This window comes from Gekko japonicus, unplaced genomic scaffold (assembly GCF_001447785.1).
Source record: "Gekko japonicus isolate JY-2015 unplaced genomic scaffold, Gekko_japonicus_V1.1 scaffold3325, whole genome shotgun sequence".
NCBI lineage: Eukaryota > Metazoa > Chordata > Lepidosauria > Squamata > Gekkonidae > Gekko > Gekko japonicus.
Genome location: NW_015175464.1, coordinates 13,400 through 38,445, shown reverse-complemented (window position 1 = coordinate 38,445; position 25,046 = coordinate 13,400). Strand labels below are relative to the sequence as shown.

General features: G+C 51.4%; 1 protein-coding gene across 1 annotated transcript in view; it reads left to right on the top strand.

Moving 5' to 3' along the window:
- Nucleotides 1-8,170: 8,170 nt before the first annotated feature.
- The window catches only part of TMEM59L (transmembrane protein 59 like), a gene marked incomplete at its 3' end in the record, with an annotated part of 17,457 nt that continues 581 nt past the window's right edge, over nucleotides 8,171-25,046 (top strand). The window contains exons 1-3 of the mRNA XM_015425925.1: nucleotides 8,171-8,434; nucleotides 20,231-20,336; nucleotides 22,528-22,622. Coding sequence (XP_015281411.1) covers nucleotides 8,267-8,434; nucleotides 20,231-20,336; nucleotides 22,528-22,622 — 369 coding nt within the window. The remainder of the gene's footprint in view (nucleotides 8,435-20,230; nucleotides 20,337-22,527; nucleotides 22,623-25,046) is intronic.

The following is a 25,046-nucleotide window of genomic DNA, read 5'->3' as shown; positions in this document are numbered from 1 at the left end:
CCGGATAGAAATAAGGTACATTATCTCCTTGCTTCACGAGACCCGGAGATCATTGATCTGACCACTAAGTTTCTTCATGGTTTTATAAAACGGAAGAATGACTCTGAGCATATTAATGATTCTTAATTTATAATTTTAAAAACTTAAATTTAAAAGTTTAGATTTTAATTTATTGTACGACTTAGTTATCTTTTGTATGGTCAAATCTATCTTGTGACAACTTGAGGTATGTTATAGGCCTGACATATCCTTGGAATGGTTTGCCATGATTATCCATTTTATAATCTCTATAGGACTGTATTAATACTGGGAAATGTTTATTTTAATATTGTATGCCAATAAAAGGTATTTGAATCTTCCTGTCCTGTTTCGAACCTCAGGTCTGCCGCTGCATCTTGTGGCTGTGAGTTCCATAAGCCTGCATGAAGAATTCCTTCTTTAGCTAAAACCTTTTGCCAACCACCTCCATTGGCATTGAGAGAGAGAGAGAGAGAGAGAGGGGGGGGGGGGGAGAGAATTCACATGCACTCTATGCCATTCATCATTTCATAAACGTCTGTCACATCTCATGCTCAGCATGGTGCTCTTTGTTCCTAAGCTAAAAACCCCCACATTAGTCAGGCCTCTTAGTTTTTTCCTGGTAGGGAGTCTGTCTTTGCTGGGGGAGGGAAGATGAAAGACAAAGGAAGTGTGGGAGACAGCAGGGCTAGGGAATTCAGAGGACAGGGAGGGGCAGGGCAGAGCCCCCTAGATGGCCAAAGCTGAAATAGACACTGTGACAGAGTGTTGGACTGGATGAGCCATTGGCCTAATCCAACATTGGCTTCTCTATATACGAACTGTTGGTCTTTAAGGTGCCACTCGACCTTTGTCTTAGTTTGCTACAACCAGGGGTCGTTTCGTAGAAAAAGAGGTGCCGGAGCTCATTAGCATAACTTATTAGCATGACTTATTTGCATATGCCACACCCCCTGACGTCACCGGAAGTGTGTCATAAGGCAACACCCACTGCTCAGGCTCCACTGGACTGTTTTGGATTGCTAGCTATGGGGGAGGGGAGAACGTGCAGATCTGCCCTCACAGAGGAGGGAGAGCTTGTACCTGAAGGCGAGCGGGGGGGGGGCTCTGCAACTTACCTGGCTGCTTCTTGCTCCTCGTGGCCCGACTGAGGGCTGCTGGGAGCAGGGGGCGGGGCTTGTTGCATGTGCCCGCCCCCCTGGGCTCCTTACTGCCGGAGCTCCGCTCCTGTGCGCTCCCGCAGGAAATGACCCCTGGCTACAACAAACTTAACAGTTTGCTACAACAAACTTAACAGTTGCGCCTGGAGGTTCCTTTTAGTCACCATGGCTAGTAGCCACCGATAGACCTTTCCTCCATGAATCTCTCTAATCCCCCCTTTTTTATTATTTTGTCTGTGTGCTTGTTAGCCTGGATGTCATGGTGACTTCTGACGACCCCTAGTGGGGCTAGGATGTTTATCAGACAGGTGGCTTGCTTGCCTGCCTCTGTGTTCCAGCTCTGGTATTCCTTGGAGGTCTCCCTTCCAAGCACTTGCCAGAGTCGGCCCTGCTTCGCTTCCGAGATCTGTCCAGATCAGGCTCGCCTGGGCTACCCAGGTCAGGGCTATCTAGTCCCCTTGTAAAGCTAGCCCACCACAAGTGTCCCCTCTAAGCTGAGTTAGTGTGAGCTTTTGTTGTTGTTCAGTCGCACAGTCGAGTCCGACTCTCCGCAACCCCATGGACCACATCACGCCAGGCCTTCCTGTCTTCCGCCGTCCTCTGAAGTTGGCTCAACTTCATGTTTGTTGCATCCATGACACTGTCTAACCATCTCATCCTTTGCCGTCCCCTTCTTCTTTGACCTTCAATCTTTCCCAGCATCGGGGTCTTCTCCAGGGAGTGCTCCCTTCTCATTGGGTGGCCAAAGGATTTGAGCTTCAGCTTCAGCATCTGGCCTTCCAGGGAACAGTCAGGGTTGATTTCTTTGAGGATTGACTGATTCGATCTCCTGGCAGTCCTCTTCTCCAGCTAGCTCAGTTTTTTATCCTCCAGCTCACCCATTTTTGCCTCAGCTCCGGAAGGGATGGCTCCAGAGCAAACCAACTGATGCAGCAGCCAAATCGCTCGCTCACGACTTTAATGTCAGTGGCTCACAAAGTAGAAGTTTTGCTCACAGGGCTCCACGGCTCACTGCCCACCACCGCATCCTCGGGCAGCGAATTCCACATTTTAATCGCTCGCGGTGTAAAGAGGTCTTTCCTTTCTGTTGGAAATGTATGTGTTTACAAGGTCTGATTCAGTCATTATAGGGTTAACTTGTATTCCTAGTTTGCTATTGTTTAGACTGACCTGGAAGGGATACCTGGCACCAAGCCAATGGGGGATTTGCCCGGGAAAAGTAGCTTCTACTTTGATGCAGATTGGTCATTTGTTTCAGGTGACTTCCTTTCTAGGGTCAAGAAGAAAGAGACAAATCTCCATTACGTGTGTGCTTGTCTTGTCTGTAGGAAGCTTAGAAATGTAGCTCTTAGTATCATGTTAATTTGTAGCAATCCCGTGAACCCTTTTCCTTTAGTAATAAAGGTTTTTTAAAGGCAAAGAACTCTCTTCTTTCCAATAGAGCAAGATCCATCAAATAGTCTAAGTATTAAACAATTTTTGACTATTTTACAACACTTTCGTCCGTCCTGAACCTAACGCCCATCAGCTTCATTGGATGGCCTCAAGTTCTGGCATTCTGGGAGAGGGAGGGAAAGTCCTCTTTGCCCACCCTGTGCCTAATTTTATAAACCTCAAGGGAACGTTGACTCTCGAAAGCTTCTACCCCGAGAATCTTCTTGGCCTCTAAGATGCTAACTGGACTGGAGACATCGAGCCGCGGCTGCCTTCTTAAACGCTTCGGCGGCCGGATGGGTACGCAAAGGGTGCACAAGGAAGAGCTCAAGGATATCAGCGACAGGCTGAACGCCTCCTCCCTCGACCGCCAGCTCTGCATCTGCTGGATGTCAGTACAGAGCAAGGATGGATGGATGGAGTGGGACGCGGTGGCTCCAGGGTGGCCCATGAGCGTGGGTGGGCCACACAGCCCCCCGCTAGTTGGTGCTCTGGCAGGAAAGCGGCCTGCCGGGGACCCAAACGGGAAAAGCACGGTACCCCGCTGGTAGTTGCCCGTGGCGTAAAGACCGTTGGCAAACACTGAACAGATGGTTGTTGTTGGAGCAGAGAGAGTCCCACACATTCCTGGGCGATTATACCACTCTGGCCTGCTTTCACCACCTCCGAAGATGGATGAGGCGCCCCCAGAATGTAAACCCATCTTGGGCCTGGTGAAGAAAGGGAGAGGTTGGACCAGAAAGGGGGGGGGTCATGACATCATGGGCGGCCAATCGAAGCCAGCGCACCTTGCGCCTTCCTTTGCCATGGGAGTGACATCATCGGGGGCCAATTGGGGAAAAGCCATTCGCATCCCTCAAAACGGCTGAGACATTCCTGGCTATGGCAGCCAAGCAGGTGCCTGTCCGTGCTGAATTCAGGAAAGGGTATGATTTCAGGATTCCCCGTTTTGGAAGAGCGAGAATTGAATTACACGGTTCCAAGTTGTTTCATGCCTCCATCGCTAAATTTCGGCAACTGTGTCGAGCGCGACGTAAGCAACACACAGTGTTCCCGATCGTCGTCGACCCAGACATCGACAGATGGTGCTCACGTGGGTTTCCAAGAGGTCTGCTTCAGCACCGTGACTCTTAAACGCCTGCAAACAAATTCTCTCTCCCTCTAATATCCTTGTGCGCAATCCTTCCAGTGTGCCAACAACCCAAGCACTCGCTCCACGGACTTTGCACAAATAGATAACCACAAGATTTGGTTGTGGCTGCAGAATTTGGCATCCTCCTAACAAATCTTTTTTTTTTTTTAACTGACTTTCTAGTTCTCACGTCTGAGGAAGTAAGCTTTAAATGAAAGTGTGAGTGCCGTGTGGCGAAATCTCTACAGGCCAAGTGTATTCTTAAATTGTTTTGAGAGTGTTTCTATTTGGTATTGGCGTAGAAAGGTGAAGCCCAAATTGCCTACATAAATAAAAGGGGGATCAGCGGACTGGGGAGAAGAAGAAGAGGAGATTGGATTTATACCCTGCCCTTCACTACTCAATGGAGTCTCAGAGCGGCTTACAAACTCCTTTCCCTTCCCCTCCCCACCACAGACGCCCTGTGGGGCTGAGAGAGCTCTGACAGAAACGGCTCTTTTTCAAGAACAGCTCTTATCAGAACTACGGCTTGCCCAAGATCATCCAGCAGGTGCAAGTGGAGGAGTGGGGAATCCAACCCGGTTCTCCCAGATTAGAGTCCGCGCACTTAACCACGACACCAAACTTCAGTGCCTAGCAAAGCTCCTTTGCCTCCTAAACAGAGATACGTAATTTTTTGCTGGCAAGTTATGATGCCAAAGGGAATTAGCTCTTTCGGGGTGTCCCTTTGGAGATGGGGGCAAAGGTGGCTGTTTTCAGAAGGGTTCCCTCCCCCCCCCCGCCAGATATATATTTATCAATGCAATTTGACCCCTTTAGCCCCACAACCTATCTCATCACTGGTATGGAGAGTCCCTCATCGTAGGAGTGTTTTGCCTTTGCAAAACCTCACATGTCCTTGGTTGTTAGGGAATAGATTCAAGTGGGTAGCTTCGGAGGAGTGTTTTGCCTTTCCCCCCCCCCGCCAGATATATATTTATCAATGCAATTTGACCCCTTTAGCCCCACAACCTATCTCATCACTGGTATGGAGAGTCCCTCATCGTAGGAGTGTTTTGCCTTTGCAAAACCTCACATGTCCTTGGTTGTTAGGGAATAGATTCAAGTGGGTAGCTATGTTGGTCGGAAGCAAAAAAACAAAGTTTGAGTCCAGTGACACCTTTAAGACCAACAAAGTTTAATTCTGGATATAAGCTTTCGTGTGCAGGCACATGAAAGCTTATACCCAGAATCAAACTTTGTTGAACTTACGTGTGCCACTGGACTCAAATGGTGTTAGGAAGTGTGAAATACACATCCAGTGTATCTCACTGTATCTAACAGTGTATCTCAGAGAGCCAGTTTGGTGTAGTGGTTAAATGCACGGACTCTAATCTGGGAGAACCGGGTTTGATTCCCCACTCCTCCACTTGCAGCTGCTGGATGACCTTGGGCAAGCCATAGTTCTGTCAGAGCTGTTCCCTCAAGGTCAGTTCTCTCAGAGCTCTCTCAGCCCCACCTACCCCTGGTCATTGGCATCCTGGGGTATACTGCCTCTGAAAATGGAGGTTCCATTTGTCCTCATGGTTAGCAGCCATTGGTTGACCTGTTCTCCAAGACTTTGGGAGCCACTCGCAGCTGCTGGAAGACCTTGGTCAAGCCATAGTTCTGACACAGCTGTTCTTGAAAAAGAGCAGTTTCTGTCAGAGCTCTCTCTGGCCTTCCTACTTCACAGGGTGTCTGTTGTGGGGGGGGGGGAAAGGAGTTTGTAAGCTCTGAGACTCGAAGGGCGGGGTATAAATCCAATCTCCTCCTCCTCCTCCTCCTCTTCTTCTTCTATCATTCAAACAAAATAAATCTATGCAGGTTGCCAAATTCTGTCCACACACACACACTTTTCAAGGCAAAGTGTAATAGAATATCGGAAGGAGTGCCAGTTGTTTTTCACAAGCCCTCCCAAGTTGTCCGCTGTGTTCAGCGGAGGTGCGCAAAGCCCAAATTCTGGCAATGACTTCTTCCGACCCATTCCGGATCTCCCATGCAGCCTTTTCCTCTGGGAGCATCTCCTCCCATTGAGACAGTTTCAGAGGGTGGCCGTGTTGGTCTGGAGTAGAACAGGGAGACTTGATCAATTCAGGTGGGTAGCAATGCTCCCTCTGAGCTGTGGAGTCTTGTGAGCAAAAATGGTACTTTGTGAGCGACCGGCATTCAAGTGGTGAGCAGGTAATTTGGCTGCTGCATCAATGACTTTGCTCTGGAGCCCTCCTTCCTGAGCAAAGGCAAAAAGGTGTGAGCCAGAGGCTAACGAACAGTGAGCTAGCTCACACTACCTCTGTTTAGAGGGAACACTGGTGGGCAATCGTGTTGGGTCTGAAGCAGCAGAATGAAGCTGGAGTCACCAACAAGGTTTAATTCTGGGTGTCAGCTTTCGTGTGCTGCACACACACTTCTTCAGATACATTGAAGTGGAAGTTACCGGTCCATACATATAGACGGAGGGTGAGCAGCAAATTAGCTGAAGCCCAATAAACAGTGCTTGACAGATGCAAGGACCGTTCTGGAATAACAAGCTTATTCCTCCGCCTACATGTTTGGACGGGTAACTTCCATTTCAATGTATCCGAAGAAGCCAATCTAGCTGGCTCCTCCCATTCCTAGACTGCCTGAGCCCAGGGTTGCCAGCTCCAGGGCAGGACATTCCCGGAGACTGGAGAGATGGCACCTGGAGAGGGCAGGATTTGGGGAGGGGACCGCACTTAGCAGGGATGTGACCCCACAGAGCCCACCCTCCAAAGCAGCCATTTTCTCCAGGGGAACTGATCTCTGTCATCTGAAGATCAGTAGTAATTCCAGTAGATCTCCAGGCCTTAGCAAGAGGTTGGCAACCCCTGCATCCCACCACCTCTTTCCTCCCCCCCCCCAGCACCTCTCTTCTTAGCCATTCCTAGACTGGCTCCATCTTCCCTGAAGCCCAACACCTCTTGCCCCAGCATATCTCTCTCCCTCTCTCTGTAGCCACTCCTAGCTTGGCTCCATCTTCCCTGAGCCCCAGCACCTCTTTGCCCAGCATCTCTCTGTAGCCGCTCTTAGCTCGCTTACATCTTCCTTAAACCCCAGAACCTCTTTGCCTAGCTACTGCTCTTAGCCTGGCTCCATGTTCCCTGAGCCCCAGCACCTCTTTGCCCAGCATCTCTCTGTAGCCGCTCTTAGCTCGCTTACATCTTCCTTAAACCCCAGAACCTCTTTGCCTAGCTACTGCTCTTAGCCTGGCTCCATGTTCCCTGAAAGCCAGCACCTCTTGTCCCAGGATATATTTTTCTCTCTCTCTCTCTCTCTCTCTCTCTCTCTCTCTCTCTCTCTCTCTCTCCCCCCCCCCCCTCCATGCCCCTCCTAGCTTGGCTCCAAGTTCCCTGAGCCCCAGCACCTCTTGACCCAGCATCTCAATCAGTAGCCACTCCTAGCTTGCTTACATCTTCCTTGAGCCCCAGCACCTCTTGCCCCAGCATCTCAATCAGTAGCCACTCCTAGCTCGGCTACATCTTCCTTGAGCCCCAGAGCCTCTTTGTTTACCCTCCTAGCTTGGCTCCAAGTTCCCTGAGCCCCAGCACCTCTTGACCCAGCATCTCAATCAGTAGCCACTCCTAGCTTGCTTACATCTTCCTTGAGCCCCAGCACCTCTTTGTGTAGCCACTCCTCCTAGCCTGGCTCCATGTTCCCTGAGCCCCAGCACCTCTTGCCCCAGCATCTCTCCGTAGCCGCTCTTAGCTTGCTTACATCTTCCTTAAACCCCAGAACCTCTTTGCCTAGCTACTGCTCTTAGCCTGGCTCTCTTGTCCCAGGATTTCTTTCTTTCTTTCTTTCTTTCTTTCTTTCTTTCTTTCCTCTCTCTCTTCCCCCCCATTCCTAGCTTGGCTCCAAGTTCCCTGAGCCCCAGTACCTCTTTCCCCAGGATCTCTCTCTCTCTGTAGCAGCTCCCACCTTGCCCACGTCTTCCTTGAGCCCTCTTTCCCCAGCCTCTCCCTCCCTCCCTCCCTCCGTAGCCAGCCATTCCTCGCTCGGCTCCAACCACCCCCTCTGAGCCCCAGAGCCTCTTTGTTTAGCCCCTCCTCGCTCGGCTCCATCTCCCGTGAGCCCCAGTCGCCCTCCCCCCGTCTCTAGCCCCTCCTAGCCGCCTGCCTCTTCCCTGCGCCCCGGCACTTCTCGTCCCAGGCATCTCTCTGCGTAGCCGCTCCGGGCTCGGCTGCGGCTGTCCGTCCATCCTGAGCCCCGGCACCTCTCGGTGTAGCCCGGCCCGGCTTGGCCGCCGCCGCCCTCCATCTATAGGGGGCAGTGCTTGAGCCCCGGCACCTCTCTCCTCCCCTCCCACCCCGGCCGCCTGCTCGCCTGACGCGCCCCCGACGCCTCTCCGCCTCCTTCCTTCCTTCCTTCCTTCCTCCCTCCACCGCCATCGGCGGCTCCCGTCCTCTCCCTCTTGCCGCAGCCCCCGGGCGGCGCCGAGGCCCAGCCGGAGCCCCTTCCCTTCCCTCCCTCCCTGCCTGGCAGGATGGCCGGCGGCGGCCGCCCCGCTCTGCCCTGGCTGGCCCTCGGCCTGGCCCTGACTTGCGCCTCTCCGCCGCCCGACGGCGACCCCTTCGCGGCGCAGCTGGGCGACATCTCCGCCTGCCAGGCGCGCTGCGCGCAGAGCCTCCAGCCGCCCGGCGCGGCCGCCAAGGTAGGGGGGCGGGAGGAGGAGGAGGAGGAGGAGGACGCCATGCCCGGGCCGCGGCGGGGTGTGTGGTGTGTGTGGACCTCTAACCGCCCGCTTTTGCATCGCATGCATTGCGGCAGCGCCGGCTGCCTGTCGCTTGCGAGCGTCGGAGGTTGCGCGGGGGGGTCTTTTGCGTCGGGGGGGGTATCTTGTTTTCCTTCTTCTCGCCCCCCCCTCCGGCAGCAGAGGCTGCGAAGATTACAAGGGCGTCCATCTTCTCTGCCTCGGAGAGCATAAGGGGGGGGGGACTCCCATTTTGTGCCGGCTGCAGTCTTGCCTTGGGAATCGTTGCAATGGGAGGACGGCGCGGCTGGATGTCTGGTTCCCACTTCTGCAAAGGCCGATGTGGGTCTTCTCCGGCTCTCGCTTTGGGCAGGTGCCCCCCCCCCGCCTCCCTAGACGGGAGTCCCGTTGCAGAAAGAAATGAAGCTCTGCTGCGTCTCTTGGGGAGGGGGGGGGAGGTTGTGTAAAGCAGCCTGTGTCCGTCTACTTGCACAAACGCGCTTGAAACCACGGTTGGTGCAGGTGTGTGTGTGTTTGTGTGCACGCGCATGAGCGTGCAAGAAAGCTGCAGTGGTGTGTGTGGCCTCATATATATATCCACAAATTATCCCCTGCGGTGAGAAATTCATCTCCAAAGCCCAGCCTTGGGGAAGGGTGTGTCACCTGCTCCAGGAATTTTGTGCATCCAGAGGGGGTGTGCAGGTGTGTTTCTTTTAGAATAAAAAATACGCCAGCTCTGTATTCTGTGGTGCTATTAAAAAGGTATCAGGGCCGTTCCGAATGGCTTCCCTGGATCCGAGACCCAGATATTCCATTCATTCATTCATTCATTCATTCATTCATTCCTACCCCACCATTCCCTCAGCTTACTTCATTCTCCTCTCCTCTGTTTCACCCTCACAACAGCCCTGTGAGGTAGGTTTGGCTGGGTGGATGTGACTGGCCCAAGGTCACCCGGCCAGCTTCCCTGACACAAGCGGGAGATTCAAACCTGGGTCTTCCAGATCCTCGTCTTGGCAATCTTAACCAGTACACCACACTGGCTGTTTGACAGAAGAGGTTTTAAACACCAGAACGTGCTTTATTGTTACAGAGATGGCACTGAATATATAAATACGATTTCTTTATTTTTTACATTCATACAGAGATGGAAGGCCACAGGGAGGCCAGCCTCCAGGTGGGGATACCCCAGAATTACAACCCATTTTATATATTGTATATGTACTGTTTCAGAGGTCATTTCGGGGGGGAACGCAGTTCCCCCGGGTGAGGTGCAGGGGGGTGGGGCACATGACGAAGCCCCGCCCCCTGCTTCCGGCAGCCCCGCTTCCAGCCCTCATTCAGCCAGGAGGAGGCAGGAGAAGAGGGAGGGTAAGTTGCTTCCTCCCCGCCTCTCCCCACCCCTGCCTGCCTGGGGCCAGGGAGGGCCTTGGCGGGGCTTCCTCGCACTCCCGCTGGCCTTGCGGGTCCACCGCCGGGCCCCCTGATGTCAGGGGGTGTGGCATATGCTAATGAGTTATGCTAATGAGTTCCCCTAGCTCTTTTTCTACGAAATGATCCCTGTACTGTTTTATCTATTGATATTTATTGGCTTGTTTTCGCTGAGTTTTGATTGAGATTTTGCATACGGTTGTAAGCCACCCTGGGCCGTCTTGTAGGGAAGGGTGGCCTAGTAAATCCAACTTAATAAATAAATAAATCTCCAGACGGCAGAGATCAGTTCCCCGGGAGAAAGGAGGGTGGACTCTGTGGCACTGTACCCCACTGAGGTCCCTGTTCTCCCCAAGCTCCACCCCCAAATCTCCTGGAGTTTCCCCAACTGGGTCTGGCAACCCTACGCCCCCCATTCCCCACCGGTGTCCAGGGGAGACCTGGTAACCCTCTGAAAGGAGCTTCTTATATTATGAAGCCCCACCTACCATATCCCTAAATCTAGCTGCCTACCATATCCCTAAATCTAGCTGCGGCTGAAATTAGACCGTATGCTCATTTGCCCCAGTAGCCTGCTTCTGATGGGGGACAGCCAGACCTTTTGGAAGCCCACAAGCCAGGCATGGAAGGCCATGGTTGTCCACTATGGGCCCAGTAAAAGGTAAAGGTAAAGAGGAGCTGCAGTGGCTCAGGTGGTTAAGACGCTGAACTGCAGGCTGTGGAAGGTCGGTAGTTCAGCAGTTCGGGACCCGAGTGTGCCGCATGACGGAGTGAGCTCCCGTCTCTGGTTCCAGCTCCTGCCAACCTAGCAGTTCAAAAGCAAGAAATTGCAAGTAGATAAATAGGGACCACTTCGGTGGGGATGTAACAGGAGCTGTTAATTGAGAAACAGACTGCCTTTCTACAAAGTGGCTGCCGTTGAAGAGTTTGTTGCTGGTAGACCTCGATGGGCCTAGTGTGTGTCTTGTTGGGTCAGAGCAAATCTAGTCCAGAGGCCTGTTTCCGGCACCAGCAGCTCCCAGGCTCATTCTAGAATAGATTCCGCCGGACTTCTGTGTTGTTTTGGCACTATACACAAACGCAGCTACCTCACTGGATTGGTTTTACCGGCCTCTGGTGATTCAGAGTTTGACTGTTCCGGGCCTTGGTCGTTCCATTTCGTTATCGTGGCTAATTGATCACTGCGGTCATCAGACAGCAGTCTGTTGGCTCTCCTACCCCTTAGAGTGGTCCAGCTGGCACTGACCAGAGCTCAGTCTGTTTGGCTCCGGTCTGTGGAATGCGCTCCCTGAAGCGGGCAACACCCCTCTCAAAGATCTTCAGGAGGGACTGCCTGTTGGGCAGGCTTTTGGGCAGGGGGTGTGAATTGGCAGGTGTTTTTTTAAGGGGGAGAGGGGAGGAGAGATTTGGGGTTTGTGGTTTTTGTTTTTGTTCTTAAGACCATAAGAAAAGCCAGGTTCGGTCAGGCCAGTGGCCCATCCAGTCCAACACTCTGAGTTATCACACAGTGGCCAAACCCCAGGTGCCATCCGGAGGTCCACTGATGGGACCAGAACTCCAGAAGCCCTCCCACTGTGGCCCCGCAAGCACCAAGAATGCAGAGCATCACTGCCCCAGAAAGAGTGTTCCATATATACCTTGTGGCTAAAAGCCACCGATGGATCTCTGCTCCATATGTTTATCCAATCCCTTCTTCTTCTTCTTTTTTAAACATTTTTTATTTTCTAAAACTACAAAGAAATGAGGGGGAAGCTACAAACTAGTGGAGAAAGTAAAGATAACCCCTAAAAACCCAAGAGGTGGTGGTCATATAATGGTTACAATATAGCTTTGAGTCAATGTTTTTGTTACATTTAGAGTGATTATTAAAATCGCTTATAGACTTCGAGTCCAGATGTTCAGACTTAGTAAAGAGCAATACACAAGAACAGTTAGATATTGAGAAAAGACAGCAAACTTCAGAAAACTTCAGCATCTCATTTTTTGCCTCTTCTTTCCCTCAAACGATATCCTTTTGGGGGGCAGCCGCCCCACGTTCCGAATCCGAGTCCTCTTCAGTAGGTATCTCATCGTCGCTTCACTTGTCCTCATCGTCTTCCCCTGTTGGTCCAAGTTGTTGCTGCAGGAACTCCCGTGCTTTCATTACAGAGTCAATTTCCCCCCTCTTATCTTTAAATTTGAAGAGTACGCCTTCTGGTAAAATCCATTTGTAAAGGATGTTATTCTTTTGTAGAAACGAAGCCAGGTCTCTGTATATTTAACTTTCCCCCCCCTTATTTCAAAGGGAATGCCTTTCAAAACTCTTATCTCGTTGCCGTCGACTTTCAGAGTAGTTCCATTTGTTGCTTTCAGGATCTGATCCCTCACTTGTCTTCAGGAGAATCTAACCACCACCTCACCGGGCAGATTATTTTTCTTTATGTATTCTGAGTATGATCTGTAGATCACATCCATCTTGCTTTGAAGAAGATATCCAGGTGAAGAACTACTTCCTTTTATCTGTCCTAAGCCCAGAGGTCATTTTGGGGGGGGAACGCGGGAGAACACAGTTCCCCCGGGTGAGGTGCAGGGGGGCGGGGCATATGACGAAGCTCCGCCCCCTGCTTCCAGCCGCCCCGCTTCCAGCCCTCATTCAGCCAGGAGGAGGCAGGAGAAGAGGGAGGGTAAGTTGCTTCCTCCCCGCCTCTCCCCACCCCTGCCTGCCTCGGGCCAGGGAAGGCCTTGGTGGGGCTTCCTTGCACTCCTGCCGGCCTTGCAGGTCCACCGCCGGGCCCCTGATGTCAGGGGGTGTGGCATATGCTAATGAGTTATGCTAATGAGTTCCCCTAGCTCTGTTTCTACGAAATGACCCCTGCCTAAGCCTACTGCTTATTAATTTCATCGAGTGCCCACAGGTTCTTGTATTGTGAGAAAGGGAGAAAAGCACTTCTTTCTCTACCTTCTCTACCCCACGCATGTTTTTGTAAGTCTCTGTCACATCACCCCTCAATCCTCGTTTCTCCAAGCTACAGAGCCCTAACCTCTTTAACCTTTCCTCATAGGGAAGGTGTTCCATCTGTCCGATCCGGTTAATCATCTTAGTTGCCCCTTTCTGCATCTTTTCCAATGCTATAATACCCTTTTAGAGATGTAGTGACCAGAACTGTACGCAGTATTCCAAATGAGGCTGCACCATCGATATATACAAGGGGCATTATGATACTGGCTGATCTGTTTTCAGTCCCCATCCTAATAGAAGCACCTCTTCTGCCATTTACGAAAAGGTCCATGGCTCAGAGGCAGAGCATCTCCTTAGCATACAGAGGCTCCCAGGTTCAATCCCCGCTATCTCCAGTTACAGGATTTGGCAGTATGTGAAAGACTCCTGCTTAAGACCTGGAGAGCTGCTGCCAGTCTGAATGGACAATACTGGCCTCAATGGGCCAAAGAAGAAGAGAAGAAGCAGCAATTGGATTTATACCCCGCCCTTCACTACCCAAAGGAGTCTCAGAGCGGCTTACAATCTCCCTTTCCTTTTCCTCCCCTCCCCACAACAGACACCCTGTGAGGTAGGGGGAGCTGAGAGAGCTCTTTCAAGGACTGCTTCTGAGAGAACAGCTCTGAGGGAACTTGTAACTGACCCAAGGTCACACCAGCAGCTGCATGTGGAAGAGTGGGGAATCGAACCTGGTTCTCCCAGATTAGAGCCCACGCTCCTAACCACTATACCAAACTGGCTCTCAATACCAAACTGGATTTCAAAAAAAACTAAACTAAATTATAGACCATTTTAGAGGTCCCTAACCACTACACCAAACTGGCTGCCTTGTTCAGTATGAGACCAGAACTGTACACAGTATTCTAAATGAGTTTGAAACTGAAGGTGTTTTTAACTGTTATTGTAAACTGCCTTGAACCATGAGGAAAGGTAGGATACAGATGTTTTAACAAACAAATAAACAATCACATATTCATTTCTTTATTTTACCAAATGTTTAACGCCACCTCTCTACCCTTATACAGGCCACCAAGGTAGGAAACAGATTAAAAACACCCATTGTAAAATCACAATTTAAAAATCCGACAACTACTGAAAGACCTTCATTGGAAGAGCCCTGCTGGATCAGGCCAGAGGTTTCTCTGGTCCCGCATCCTCCGTTAGATGCCTCCGGGAGGCCTCCCAGCAGTGGGAGGGCCGTTGTCATCGCATGCTGTTTGTCCTCAGCCTCTGGAATAATGCCCCTGTACATGGAGGTTCTGTCGTCAGCACTGTTGACGGTAGCCTTGCTGAATCAGAGTCTGGCCTTCTGTTGGCCAGCCTGATGGAAGGTTTGCAGGCGTCTATCCGTGTGCAACTGAAATCACTTTTTGTTCTCTCTCTCTCTCTCTCTCTCTCTCTTTCTCTCTCAGAGGGCTAGATCCACCAGAAAAAAAGTCACAGAAGGAGACGGCAGATCCGATTCTTCCACCCACCAGCAGTCTGTTGTTTGTCCTGGGGAGCGGGGGGTGGTAAAGAAATGCAGCCAACGCTCCCTCTAAGCTGTGGAGTCCTGTGAGCCAAAATTCTACTTTGTGAGCTGCTGGCATTAAAGTCGTGAGCGAGCGATTGGGCTGCTGCGTCAATTAGTTTGCTCCGGAGCCATCCCTTCCCGAGCGGAGACAAAAACGTGTTAGCTGGAGGCTAAAAAAACCCGTGAGCTAGCTCACAATGACTCAGCTTAGAGGGAACACCGAATGCAACGCTCACTGGGAGGCTGCGCTGAGGGTCGTATCCAGTCATATCTCTTCCTCCTTCCGTCTCTGCCAGCACAAGCTGCCTGTGGAAGCAAGAAGAGATGGCAATGCCCCCCCCCCATCCCCCTCGTCTTTGCAACCTTGCTGTTAGCCGCCCTGAGCCTTCAGGGAGGGCGGGATATAAACCCAAAAATAAATAATTACATAAATAAACTTCCCTGTAATTTAGAGCAGTGGTGTCAAACCTAAGGCCCGGGGGCCGGATCCGGCACACCCAGGGCTCTTATGTGGCCCGCGAGCAACTAGTTTAAGGGAGGGAACAGGAGATTGCTCAGGGGAGAGTGGGCGGAGCCACCCCGATTGTGGCTTCGGCATGGCGGAACCACCTCCTCTGCAGCAGTCAAGCTGCGTGGGAGTGTCTGCCCAGTGCTGCACCGCTGGCTGTCCAGTCCGCCCATGTGGGTTCTTCTTTGCACACACACCCCTCCTATAGCTTAAGGCCGTGCAGCGAGGATACACCACTCGGAGGTTACCAGCAGCTGTCCTTTATACAGTTTATATCTCCGGTATCTGGCATTACGTTTTATGGCACACGTGGCCCGGCCTGACAAAGTGACACTTATGTCAGATCCGGCCCTCGTAACAAATGTGCAACTGCAATAAAAGAAGGCCAACGCTATGCTGGGGATTATTAGGAAGGGAATTGAAAACAGATCAGCCAGTATCACCATGCCCCTGTATAAATCGAGGGTGCGACCTCATTTGGAGTACTTGTGCAGTTCTGGTCACCACCCCTCAAAAGGGATATTATAGCTTTGGAAAAAGTGCAGAGAAGGGCAACTCCAATGATAAAAGGGTTGGAACACTGTCCCTATGAAGAAAGGTTAAAGCGCTTGGGGCTCTTTAGCTTGGAGAAACAACGGCTGAGGGGTGACATGATCGAGGTTTATAAGGTTATACATGGTATAGAGCAGGTAGAGAAAGAGGTAATTTTCTCCCTTTCTCACAATACAAGAACTCGTGGGCACTCCATGAAATTGCTGAGCAGTCGGGTTAGAATGGATAAAAGGAAGTCCTTCTTCCCCCAAGGAGTGATGAACACATGGAATTCACTTCCAGAGGAGGTGGTGGCGGCTACAAGCATGGACAGCTTCAAGAGGGAATTAGATAAGCATATGGAGCAGAGGTCCATCAGTGGCTATTAGCCACAAGGTATAGATAGGAACTCTCCGGCTGGGGCAAGGGATGCTCTGTATTCTTGGTGCTTGGGGGGGGGGCAACAGTGGGAGGAATTCTAGTGCCCTGGCCCCACTGCTGGACCTCCTGATGGCCCCCGGGTATTTTTGGCCACTGTGTGACAGAGTGTTGGACCAGATGGGCCACTGGCCTGATCCAACATTTGGCTTCTCTTATGTTCTTATGAGTTCGACACCTCTGCTTTGGAGCTGCCCAGCCCTCCCCTTCCACCAGCTTTTCTGCTGGATCTGTGACAGAGTCCCCCTCCCCTTTTGTTAAGGTGTCAGTTGTCCCCTGCAGCAGAGGAGAACAGGGACCTCAAATGCCATTTACACCAGGGATGGTGCTGTGTGGTCAAGAACCCACAAAATCATCCGGCTGGTCCTCGACCAGGGCCAGGTCCTTTTCGGCCCTAGCTCCAACCTGGTGGAACTTTCTGCCCAATACCCTGCGGGACCGGATGCTGTTCCACAGGGCTGGTAAGGCAGAGATGTTCCGCCAGGCCCTTGGTTGAGGGCAGCGACGGTTTTCAAACTGGCTGGCAACACCCCCCCCCCTTACTCTCCAAACTTATCTGTTCCTCTTCCTCCCTGCCTGCAAGGGGGCCGGCAGTCCAGAATGGGAAATAGTTATTAACTGGCCATCTGACTTTTAGATTTATTGTATTGATTTTATTTTTACATTCTGTTTTCATGACTTTTGATATATTTTTATATGTTGTACATCGCCTAGATTGCAATAGCAGGGATTGGGCAATTCATAAACCCTAATAATAATAATAATAATAATAATAATACCACAGTCAAGTAGGCTTGGAGAAAACTGTCCCGTCCCTTTATTTAGAGGCTTCGTGGAATGTGATTTATCAGGAAATATTTGCTCGTATGTTTGATTATTAAGGGGGGCCGCGGTGGCTCAAGTGGTTAAGACGCTGAACTGCAAACCGGAAGGTCTGTAGTTCAGCAGTTCGAGACCCAAGTGTTGTGTGACGGAGTGAGCTCCCGTCTCTGGTCCCAGCTCCTGCTGACCTAGCAGTTCGAAAGCAAGAAATTGCAAGTCGATAAATAGGTACCGCTTCGGTGGGAAGGTAACAGCGTTCCGTGCGCCTCGGCGTGTAGTCACGCCGGCCACATGACCACGGAAACGTCTTCGGACAGCGCTGGCTCTTCGGCTTTGAAACGGAGATGAGCACCGCAACCCTAGAGTCGGATTCAACTGGCTTTCGAGCAAGGAAAACCTTTAACTTTACCCTTGATTATTAAAATATTTATATCTCTCTTTTCCTCTCGGCTTCTGGGTGGCTGTTTTACCTCCCTGCCGGGAAAAGATTATCAGCCCATTTCTAAGCCTCTGTTAAAGGGCCAGGACATTATTTCCTCCCCAGGTCTGTTGGTAACCCTGAAGTCAGGGCTCGCTGGTTTTTTATTGGGTTCAGAGCAGGTGGAAGAAAGTTGATGCCCAGTGAACTTAAAAGAACATCTTGCAGCAAGACAAGGGGACAGTCAATAGCCCTGGGGATTTTTTTTAAAAAAAACAAAGGATTCTGGGAGGAGAGGATGAGCGATTGATCATCAGCGGTGACAGCTGAACAGTAGCATCGTCTCTTGTATGCTGGCTTCTTAGTGGTGTCTGGCTGTTCCCTGTTGGAAACAGGAATGCCCAGACAGACAGACTTCATTTCTTCTCTAGCGTGGTAATTGTCATTTCTGAGAGGTTCCCTCTAAGCTGAGTTAGTGTGAGCTAACTCCAGCTCACACATTCTTGTCTCAGTAGCAGAAGTTTTGCCCACAGTAGGACTCTACAGCTCAGAGGGAGCAGTTGACTGCTTTGTAATGTTAAACTTCTCACCAAACAAGCCAAAATCCTCAAGTCCAGTCCATGCATTGTGCCTTGCTAGAAATGGGGGGCTTTGTGGTTTTAGCTCAGCAATAGACAAAAATATCTTGCGGCTGTGTTGACATAGTAAAGGTAAAGGTTTCCCCTGCTCGAAAGCCAGTTGAATCTGATTCTAGGGATGCGGTGCTCATCTCCGTTTCCAAGTCGAAGAGCCAGCGCTGTCCCAAGACGTTTCTGTGGTCATGTGGCCGGCATGACTAGACACCAAGGCGCACGGAACGCTGTTAGGCATAAGTAAATGAGCTATCACTTGGCTGGTTACCTATGGTGAGTGGAGGATTGTCTCTAGGTGAGCCAGGGGTGTTTGGCAAATAGAAAAGATTGCCTTTCTGCTAGGGCCGTTGTGCGCAAGACTCTTTTGTAGGTTTCTTCACAAGGCAGTGTTAGTATCCCATCTGATTCTAAAGCCCCCTACCGTGCCATTGGCTTGCCCCTAAAGAATAAGCTCATTTTTGTTTTATTAAGTACTGCTTTGGAAATGTGGGATCGTGAAATTGGGGGGGGGGGAGAAGGTCTCTTTTCCTGCCCATACTTGGTAACGGACTTTGTAAGAGAACTATTGGCACAGATTCTACATTAATGTTTGAAATATAGAGGTCCAAAAGGCAACTCAAACGTGAATTGTTTGGGGTTCAGCAAGAATAACACTGATAACTTAAAACAAAGACTTGATCTGTATTCCCTCCCCACAGACACACACCCTGCTGGGTTATTTTCCCCCCTCCGGTTTGTATACCGAGCAGTCAGACTTCGACTTTCTGGAATCTTTTATAGCAGTGAAGGTGTCTGAGATGTCTTACAACAGCCCTGTAGAGTAGGCCAGTGCCTTGTTTACATCGTAAGCTCCTAGAGCAGATGTCCGCAGGCTTTGTAATTCTGACTGAGAGTGGTGGGTGGAGCCAGAAAATGGCCACCATGGGAGTCAGTGCCACACGCTCACACACAGAGGAGCCCCAAATGCAGGAAACAATAGGAGTAATTTCAGGGCTCTTTTTGTAGAAAAAGCCCAGCAGGAACTCATTAGCATAATAGGCCACACCCAACAGCAGAAACTCATTAGCATATTAGGCCACACCCCTGACAGCACAGCTCATTAGCACATTAGGCCGCACCCCCATGTTGCCAGAAGTGTGGTTATCCAGCCACACCCACCTTTTGCTTCTTATTCTGTTTACCTTGTTTGTTGTCAAAACCCAGGGCTTTTTTTGGAGCAGGAACTCCTTTGCATGTTAGGCCACACACCCCTAACGTAGCCAATCCTAATGAGTTTCTGCTGTTGGGTGTGGCCTATTATGCTAATGAGTTCCTGCTGGGCGTGGCCAACTCGGGAGCCAGCCGGAACTCCGTTCCTGTGCGTTCCTGCCCCAAAATAGCCCTGAGTAATTAAAAAAAAATAAACTGGGGAAGAGGAGTGAGTGAGAGAGAGTGCAACCAAGGCCAGTTTGGCTGGAGATCCTGAGGGTTTCTTGTCATCTTCTGGGCGTGGAACGGCGGTCACTGGGGGTGGGGGGGAGGTATTTGTAAATTTCCCCCATTGAGGAGGAGGTCGGCCTAGATGACCCTGGAGGTCCCGTCCAGCTCTATGATTCTATGATTCTAACCCTGTGGTGGCAGCTGCCGTGGAAACAATATTATTTTAATCCGCTCGGCCAATCAGGTCTCCAGCATCCAATCAGAAGCCCTGCTGGTCAGGACCCACCCCGCCCACATCCACTTTCTAAAAACACATGGTGGGCACTGGTAAAGGTGCTACTGGGCACCTCGTGCCCATGGGCACCACGTTGAGGACCCAGTCCTTAAGGTAGAGAATCTGTCTTCTTGTCTCCGTGCTGTGCTAATAAGCTGCGGTGGCTCAAGTGGTTAAGACGCGGAACTGCAGGCTGTGGAAGGTCGGTCGCTCAGCAGTTCGAGACCCGAGTGTGCCGCATGACGGAGTGAGCTCCCGTCTCTAGTTCCAGCTCCTGCCAACCTAGCAGTTCGAAAGCAAGAAATTGCAAGTAGATAAATAGGGACCACTTCAGTGGGAAGGTAACAGCGTTCCGTGCGCCTTGGTGTCTAGTCATGCCGGCCACATGACCACGGAAACGTCTTCGGACAGCGCTGGCTCTTCGGCTTTGAAACGGAGATGAGCACCGCAACCCTAGAGTCGGATTTGACTGGCTTTCGAGCAAGGGAAACCTTTACCTTTACCTAATAAGACGAGGGTGGGAATTGCTGGTAGGAAGGCCTCCAAGTGACTGAGGGGACTGTTTGTTTGGGCCGGCCCCCTCACCTGCCCAGTCCCAGCCCAGTTCCGGGGCCCTGCTCATCCTAGTGGGCTTTCATAGATGCGATTCTCCAACAGCAACAATACGGACTGAGGCTGGCCCTGACGGGTGTCGTCTCCCGCGCGGACTCCCAGCGAGCGGAATTGTGGGGAATGCATCCATAGCCTTTCAGTCCTAATTTCTCTCCCCTTTTCCTCTCCCTCCCTCCTCCTAGGATGCTGTTCTCAATGCCTGTTACCGTGGCTGCCGGCTGTTTTCCATCTGTCATTTTGTGGACCCCGCCGCCGAGCTGAACGCAACCAGAGCCGAGTGCGAATCAAGTAAGGCAACGTCTGTGTAGCCTCCTCTCCCCAGCTCCTGTTTGGTGACCCTATCGAGGGCCCTTCCTCCACGTAGGGCCGCTGCCCCTCTTGTGCTTTGGACCTTCTCAGGCGCGTAGCGACGGGTGGGGCTATTCGGGGCTCCGCCCCCTTTCTTAAAGGGACAGCCCCGCAGGAATTCGTCCAGGTGGCCGGCTCACCCACTCTGTTTTCTGAGAGGTCTGAAGAGGTTTGAGAGGGCAGGAGGCCTCTTTCCTGGGTCTGCGGCTCTGCAAGGATTAAAGCAGGTTTTGCTTCTGAAGGGGGAAGGAGAAGGGGGAGGCTCCGAGGGTGCAACAGTAGAGAAAAGCCTTGCAGCTGGATCCTGGGAGGGTCTAGTCTCGAGTAAGTAATTTCAGTCTTGGAAGACAGCCATTCGGCTATCGTGTGGCTTGTGGAGGAGTTAAATACACTGAGGGCTTATACAAAAGCGATTAAAAGATCACAGTTTGTTCTAGGGAAGGCGGCGGAGAGAGCAAGGACGAAAGAAAGGGGGGAAGCATCAATATTAGGTTCCCTTCAGGGCTCTTTTTGTAGCAGGAACTCCTTTGCACATTAGGCGACACACCCCTAGTGTAGCCAATCCCCCAAGAGCTTACAGTGGCCCCTGTAAAAAGAGCTCTGTAAGCTCTTGGAGGATTGGCTACATTAGGGGGGGTGTCGCCTAATATGCAAAGGAGTTCCTGCTACAAAAAGAGCCCTGTAACCCCTCCCAATATCTGCCAAATGGGTTTTGCATTTGGGAGAATCGAATGCAAGATCGGGCCGCGGTGAGGCTCAGAGGTTAAGAGGCTGAGCTGCAGACCAGAAGGTCTGTAGTTCGGCAGTTTGAGACCAGTGTTCCCTCTAAGCTGAGTTTGTGTGAGCTAGCTCACCGTTTTTTAGCCTCTGGCTCACACATTTTTGCCTGAGCTCAGGAGGAAGGAGGGCTCCAGAGCAAACTAATTTATGCAGTAGCCGAATCACTCGCTCACAACTGTAATGCCAGTAGCTCACAAAGTAGAATTTTTTGCTCACAAGACTCCACAGCTTAGAGGGAGCATTGTTTGAGACCCGAGTGCCATGTGATGGAGTGAGCTCCCGTCTCTAGCCCCAGCTCCTGCCAACCTAGCAGTTCAAAAGCAAGAAATTGCAAGTATGTAAACAGGTACCGCTTTGGTGGGAAGGTAACAGTTTTCTGTGTGCCTTGGTGTTTAGTCATGCCGGGCACATGACCACAGAAATGTCTTCGTACAGCGCTGGCTCTTCGGCTTGGAAACGGAGATGAGCACCGGCCCCTGGAGTCAGATTCGACTGGCTTTCGAGCGAGGGAAACCTTTACCCGAACCTTTACTGCAAGATCCGGGCGAGAAAAGGGGGCACAGATTGTTTGGGGACACAGGTTGTTCTGTGCAGTTGTGTACAGGCAGAAAAAACCAGCTCTGACAGAAACAGCTCTTTTTTCAAGAACAGCTCTTATCAGAACTATGGCTTGCCCAAGGTCATCCAGCAGGTGCAAGTGGAGGAGCGGGGAATCAAACCCGGTTCTCCCAGATTAGAGTCCGCACACTTAACTACCACACCAAACACAGGGAGCACTGTGACAAAGCGGGGATTTTGAACCTGGGGCTCCTAGATCCCAAATATGGCTGGGTCATACAGAAGGTCCATATAAACCTGGGATTCTCTTTCCAGCCAGGGCTTGAAGGCCGGGGTCTTCCCTCCCTGATTGTCCCCATCTAGTATTCAGAGGTAGACTGCCACTGAATGTGGAGGTTCTCATTTAAAGAAGCATAGGCAACAGCCATTGGCGGGCATGACGCCTAGGTGGGAGGGCTTTGGTGGTCTAGAGGAGGAGTGTGTGCTGGGGACAGGAAACTGACTTTAGGAATGGCATCGGCCTGTCAGAACCGAGAGAGAAGTGATTGATTTGGGCAGCAGTCAGAAGGGGAACGAGGTGCCGTGACCCAGGATCAGAGAGGACAAGGTGGCTGTAGCCAGGGCGAGAGACGGCCATTTCTTTTTTGTTCGTTCCCACAATGTTGCATGCAGAGAAGCACTGTTTCTTCGTCCATGCACCCTCGGGAGACTCTGTGCGGCCTCGTCCCGCTTTTCTGGAACAAAACCATAAGACCTTATTGTCTCTCCCCTCCCCACCCCTTCCCATTTGCAGCCTGCGTGGAGGCTTACTCGGGAGGTGCGGAGCAGTTTGGCTGCATGAGCGGGTGCAGGACGCAGCTGCCAGAGACGGAGGGCAGAGCCGAAAAGGTAACTTTTGGACCCTTACCTTGGGGGCCTCAGACTAGAGATGAAAAATTTCTGGAAATTTTGAAGCTCGGAAAAAAACCCGGGTTTTTTCCAATTTTTTTCCGGGGGGGAAACAGAAATTTTCGGAAAAATTAGCGTGAGTTAGCGTGAGCTAGCTCACCGTTTTTTAGCCTCCGGCTCACACATTTTTGTCTCCGCTCAGGAAGGAGGGCTCCAGAGCAAACTAAATTTATGTAGCAGCCAAATCGCTCGCTCACAACTTTAATGCCAGCAGCTCACAAGACAGAATATTTGCTCACAAGACTCCACAGCGAGTATCCACACTTACTGGCTTGGATACACCGAATTTCTGCAGGGAGGGGGTGGGATTTTCACTGATTCTTCCACCACCACCCCCGGCAGATGTCTGACTCCTCCTCCCGGTGTTCCTGGGTGTCCCCTGTGCCCCAGGAGAAGATTTTGGGAGACATTTGGAGACACAGAGGAAAGGCGGAACTCACACTCTCTGAACGGAAATCTCTTCTGTCCGTGGAAACCTTCCAGAAGATCCAAACCACTGAAGAAGAACTCCACTAGATCAGGCAAATGGTCCATCTACTCCAAGAGTTCTGTTTCCCACAGTGGCTACCCAGATGTCCCACAGGCAAGGGAAGAAGAGGAGGAGGAGGAAATGATGATGATGATGATTGTTGGATCGATGCCCCGCCCTTCACTGAGAGTCTCAGAGCAGCTTACAAACTCCTTTCCCTTCCCCTCCCCACAACAGACACCCTGTGAGGTAGGCGGGGCTGAGAGAGCTCTCTCGAGGACTGCCCTTGAGAGAACAGCTCTGAGAGAACTTGTGACTGACCCAAGGTCATACCAGCAGCTGCAAGTGGAGGAGTGAGGAATCAAACCCGGTTCTCCCAGATTAGAGTCCGCGCACTTAACCATAAGCGGTGGCACAGGGGATTTATCCTCTGGTTATAGTAACATCTGAGCTGAACTGAACGGCTGTCAGTTCTAGCCTCGTGCTGGTGTGAGCTACCAGCCTTGTCCCCAGCTCACCGTCCACCCAGCGGTTCGAAAGCTTCGGCGAGTAGATAAAATGGGTACCACTCCTTAGAGAGGGTGGGCACACTAAACCCCCCGGTGGGGGAGGTGTTAGCCGGCGAACGGAATGTCCAGCTCGTAAGATCGGAAGCCTAGAAAGATCTCTTTGGCATCGAGAAGCCTGTAATGGGCCGTTCCGGCCAGGCGGCGGCAGTGCAGCGTTGCGACTCGAATCAGACCTGGAGAAAGCTGACGTCATCAAGCCAAGCCGAGTGAAAAATGCCGGCTGGAACATGTCTAGTCTACAGCTGAACAAAATCCCCGTCGGCTGCGAACGTGTGCGATTTAACGATTTATATAAGTTGTCCTCCTTTACCCCCATGAATCATTGTTAGTCCCTTGTGAAATGAGTAACTGTAAATCGCTCAGAGCCAGCAGCTCTGCAGGATTGAGCGATTAATAAATCGAAAGATGATGATGATGATGATGATGATGATGATGATGATGATGATTATTATTATTATTACACCAAACTAGCTCTCCTTTGGTTTTGCACCTGGTATTCAGAGGTACACTGTCTCTGAACATGGAGGCGCGTTTAGCCATTCTTCCATTCCTTTGTCTCATTTTCTTTGGGAGGTGAGTTCCCTAAGTTAAGGACGGAGTTGGAAAATCATTATAATAACAGTAACCGTTGTCACTGTTTCTGCCTATTGTGTAAAGTGCTGTGAAGTCACAGCCGACGGGTAGGGTGAAGGCAAGAGACGTTCAGAGGTGCTTTGGCCGTTGCCTGCCTCTGCGTAGCAACCCTGGACTTCCTTGGTGGTCTCCCATCCAAGTACTAACCAGGGCCGACCCTGCTTAGCTTCCCAGATCTGATGAGATCAGGGTAGCCTGGGCCATACAGGTCACATCTCTTCCAACTAACAAAGGCCCCCCGGTCACACGGAAGATTTGCTGCGCAAAAGGCACGAATGTCGGGCGAATTTTCGGGGCACGATCACACTGCAACATCTGGGAAGCATAGTGCACCCGTGGCCAACCTGTGGCATCCGGCCGAAGATGCGGAGTCAAAAAGTACCAAGGAAAGTGCACTAGTATCCCGAAAACGCGCGGCACAGGCCGGCGTCTGATCGCGGGAGCGCTAGTATCCCGTCGCATCCGGCGCCCGTCCACGTCCCGCCGCAAACCGGATTTTTTTTGTAAGCGCATGCACTCAAACGCGAAACCGAAAGCAGGGCTGCTTCGCGGAACTGCGCATGCGCACAAATGCGAAACGCTTGTGTGATCGTGCCGCTTCTTTGCCACACTGCAGCATCGCCGTGTGATCGCCAGCTAACACCTAAAGCACGGGGACTCGGGGGACCGTGTGATCGGACTACCATGCTTTTT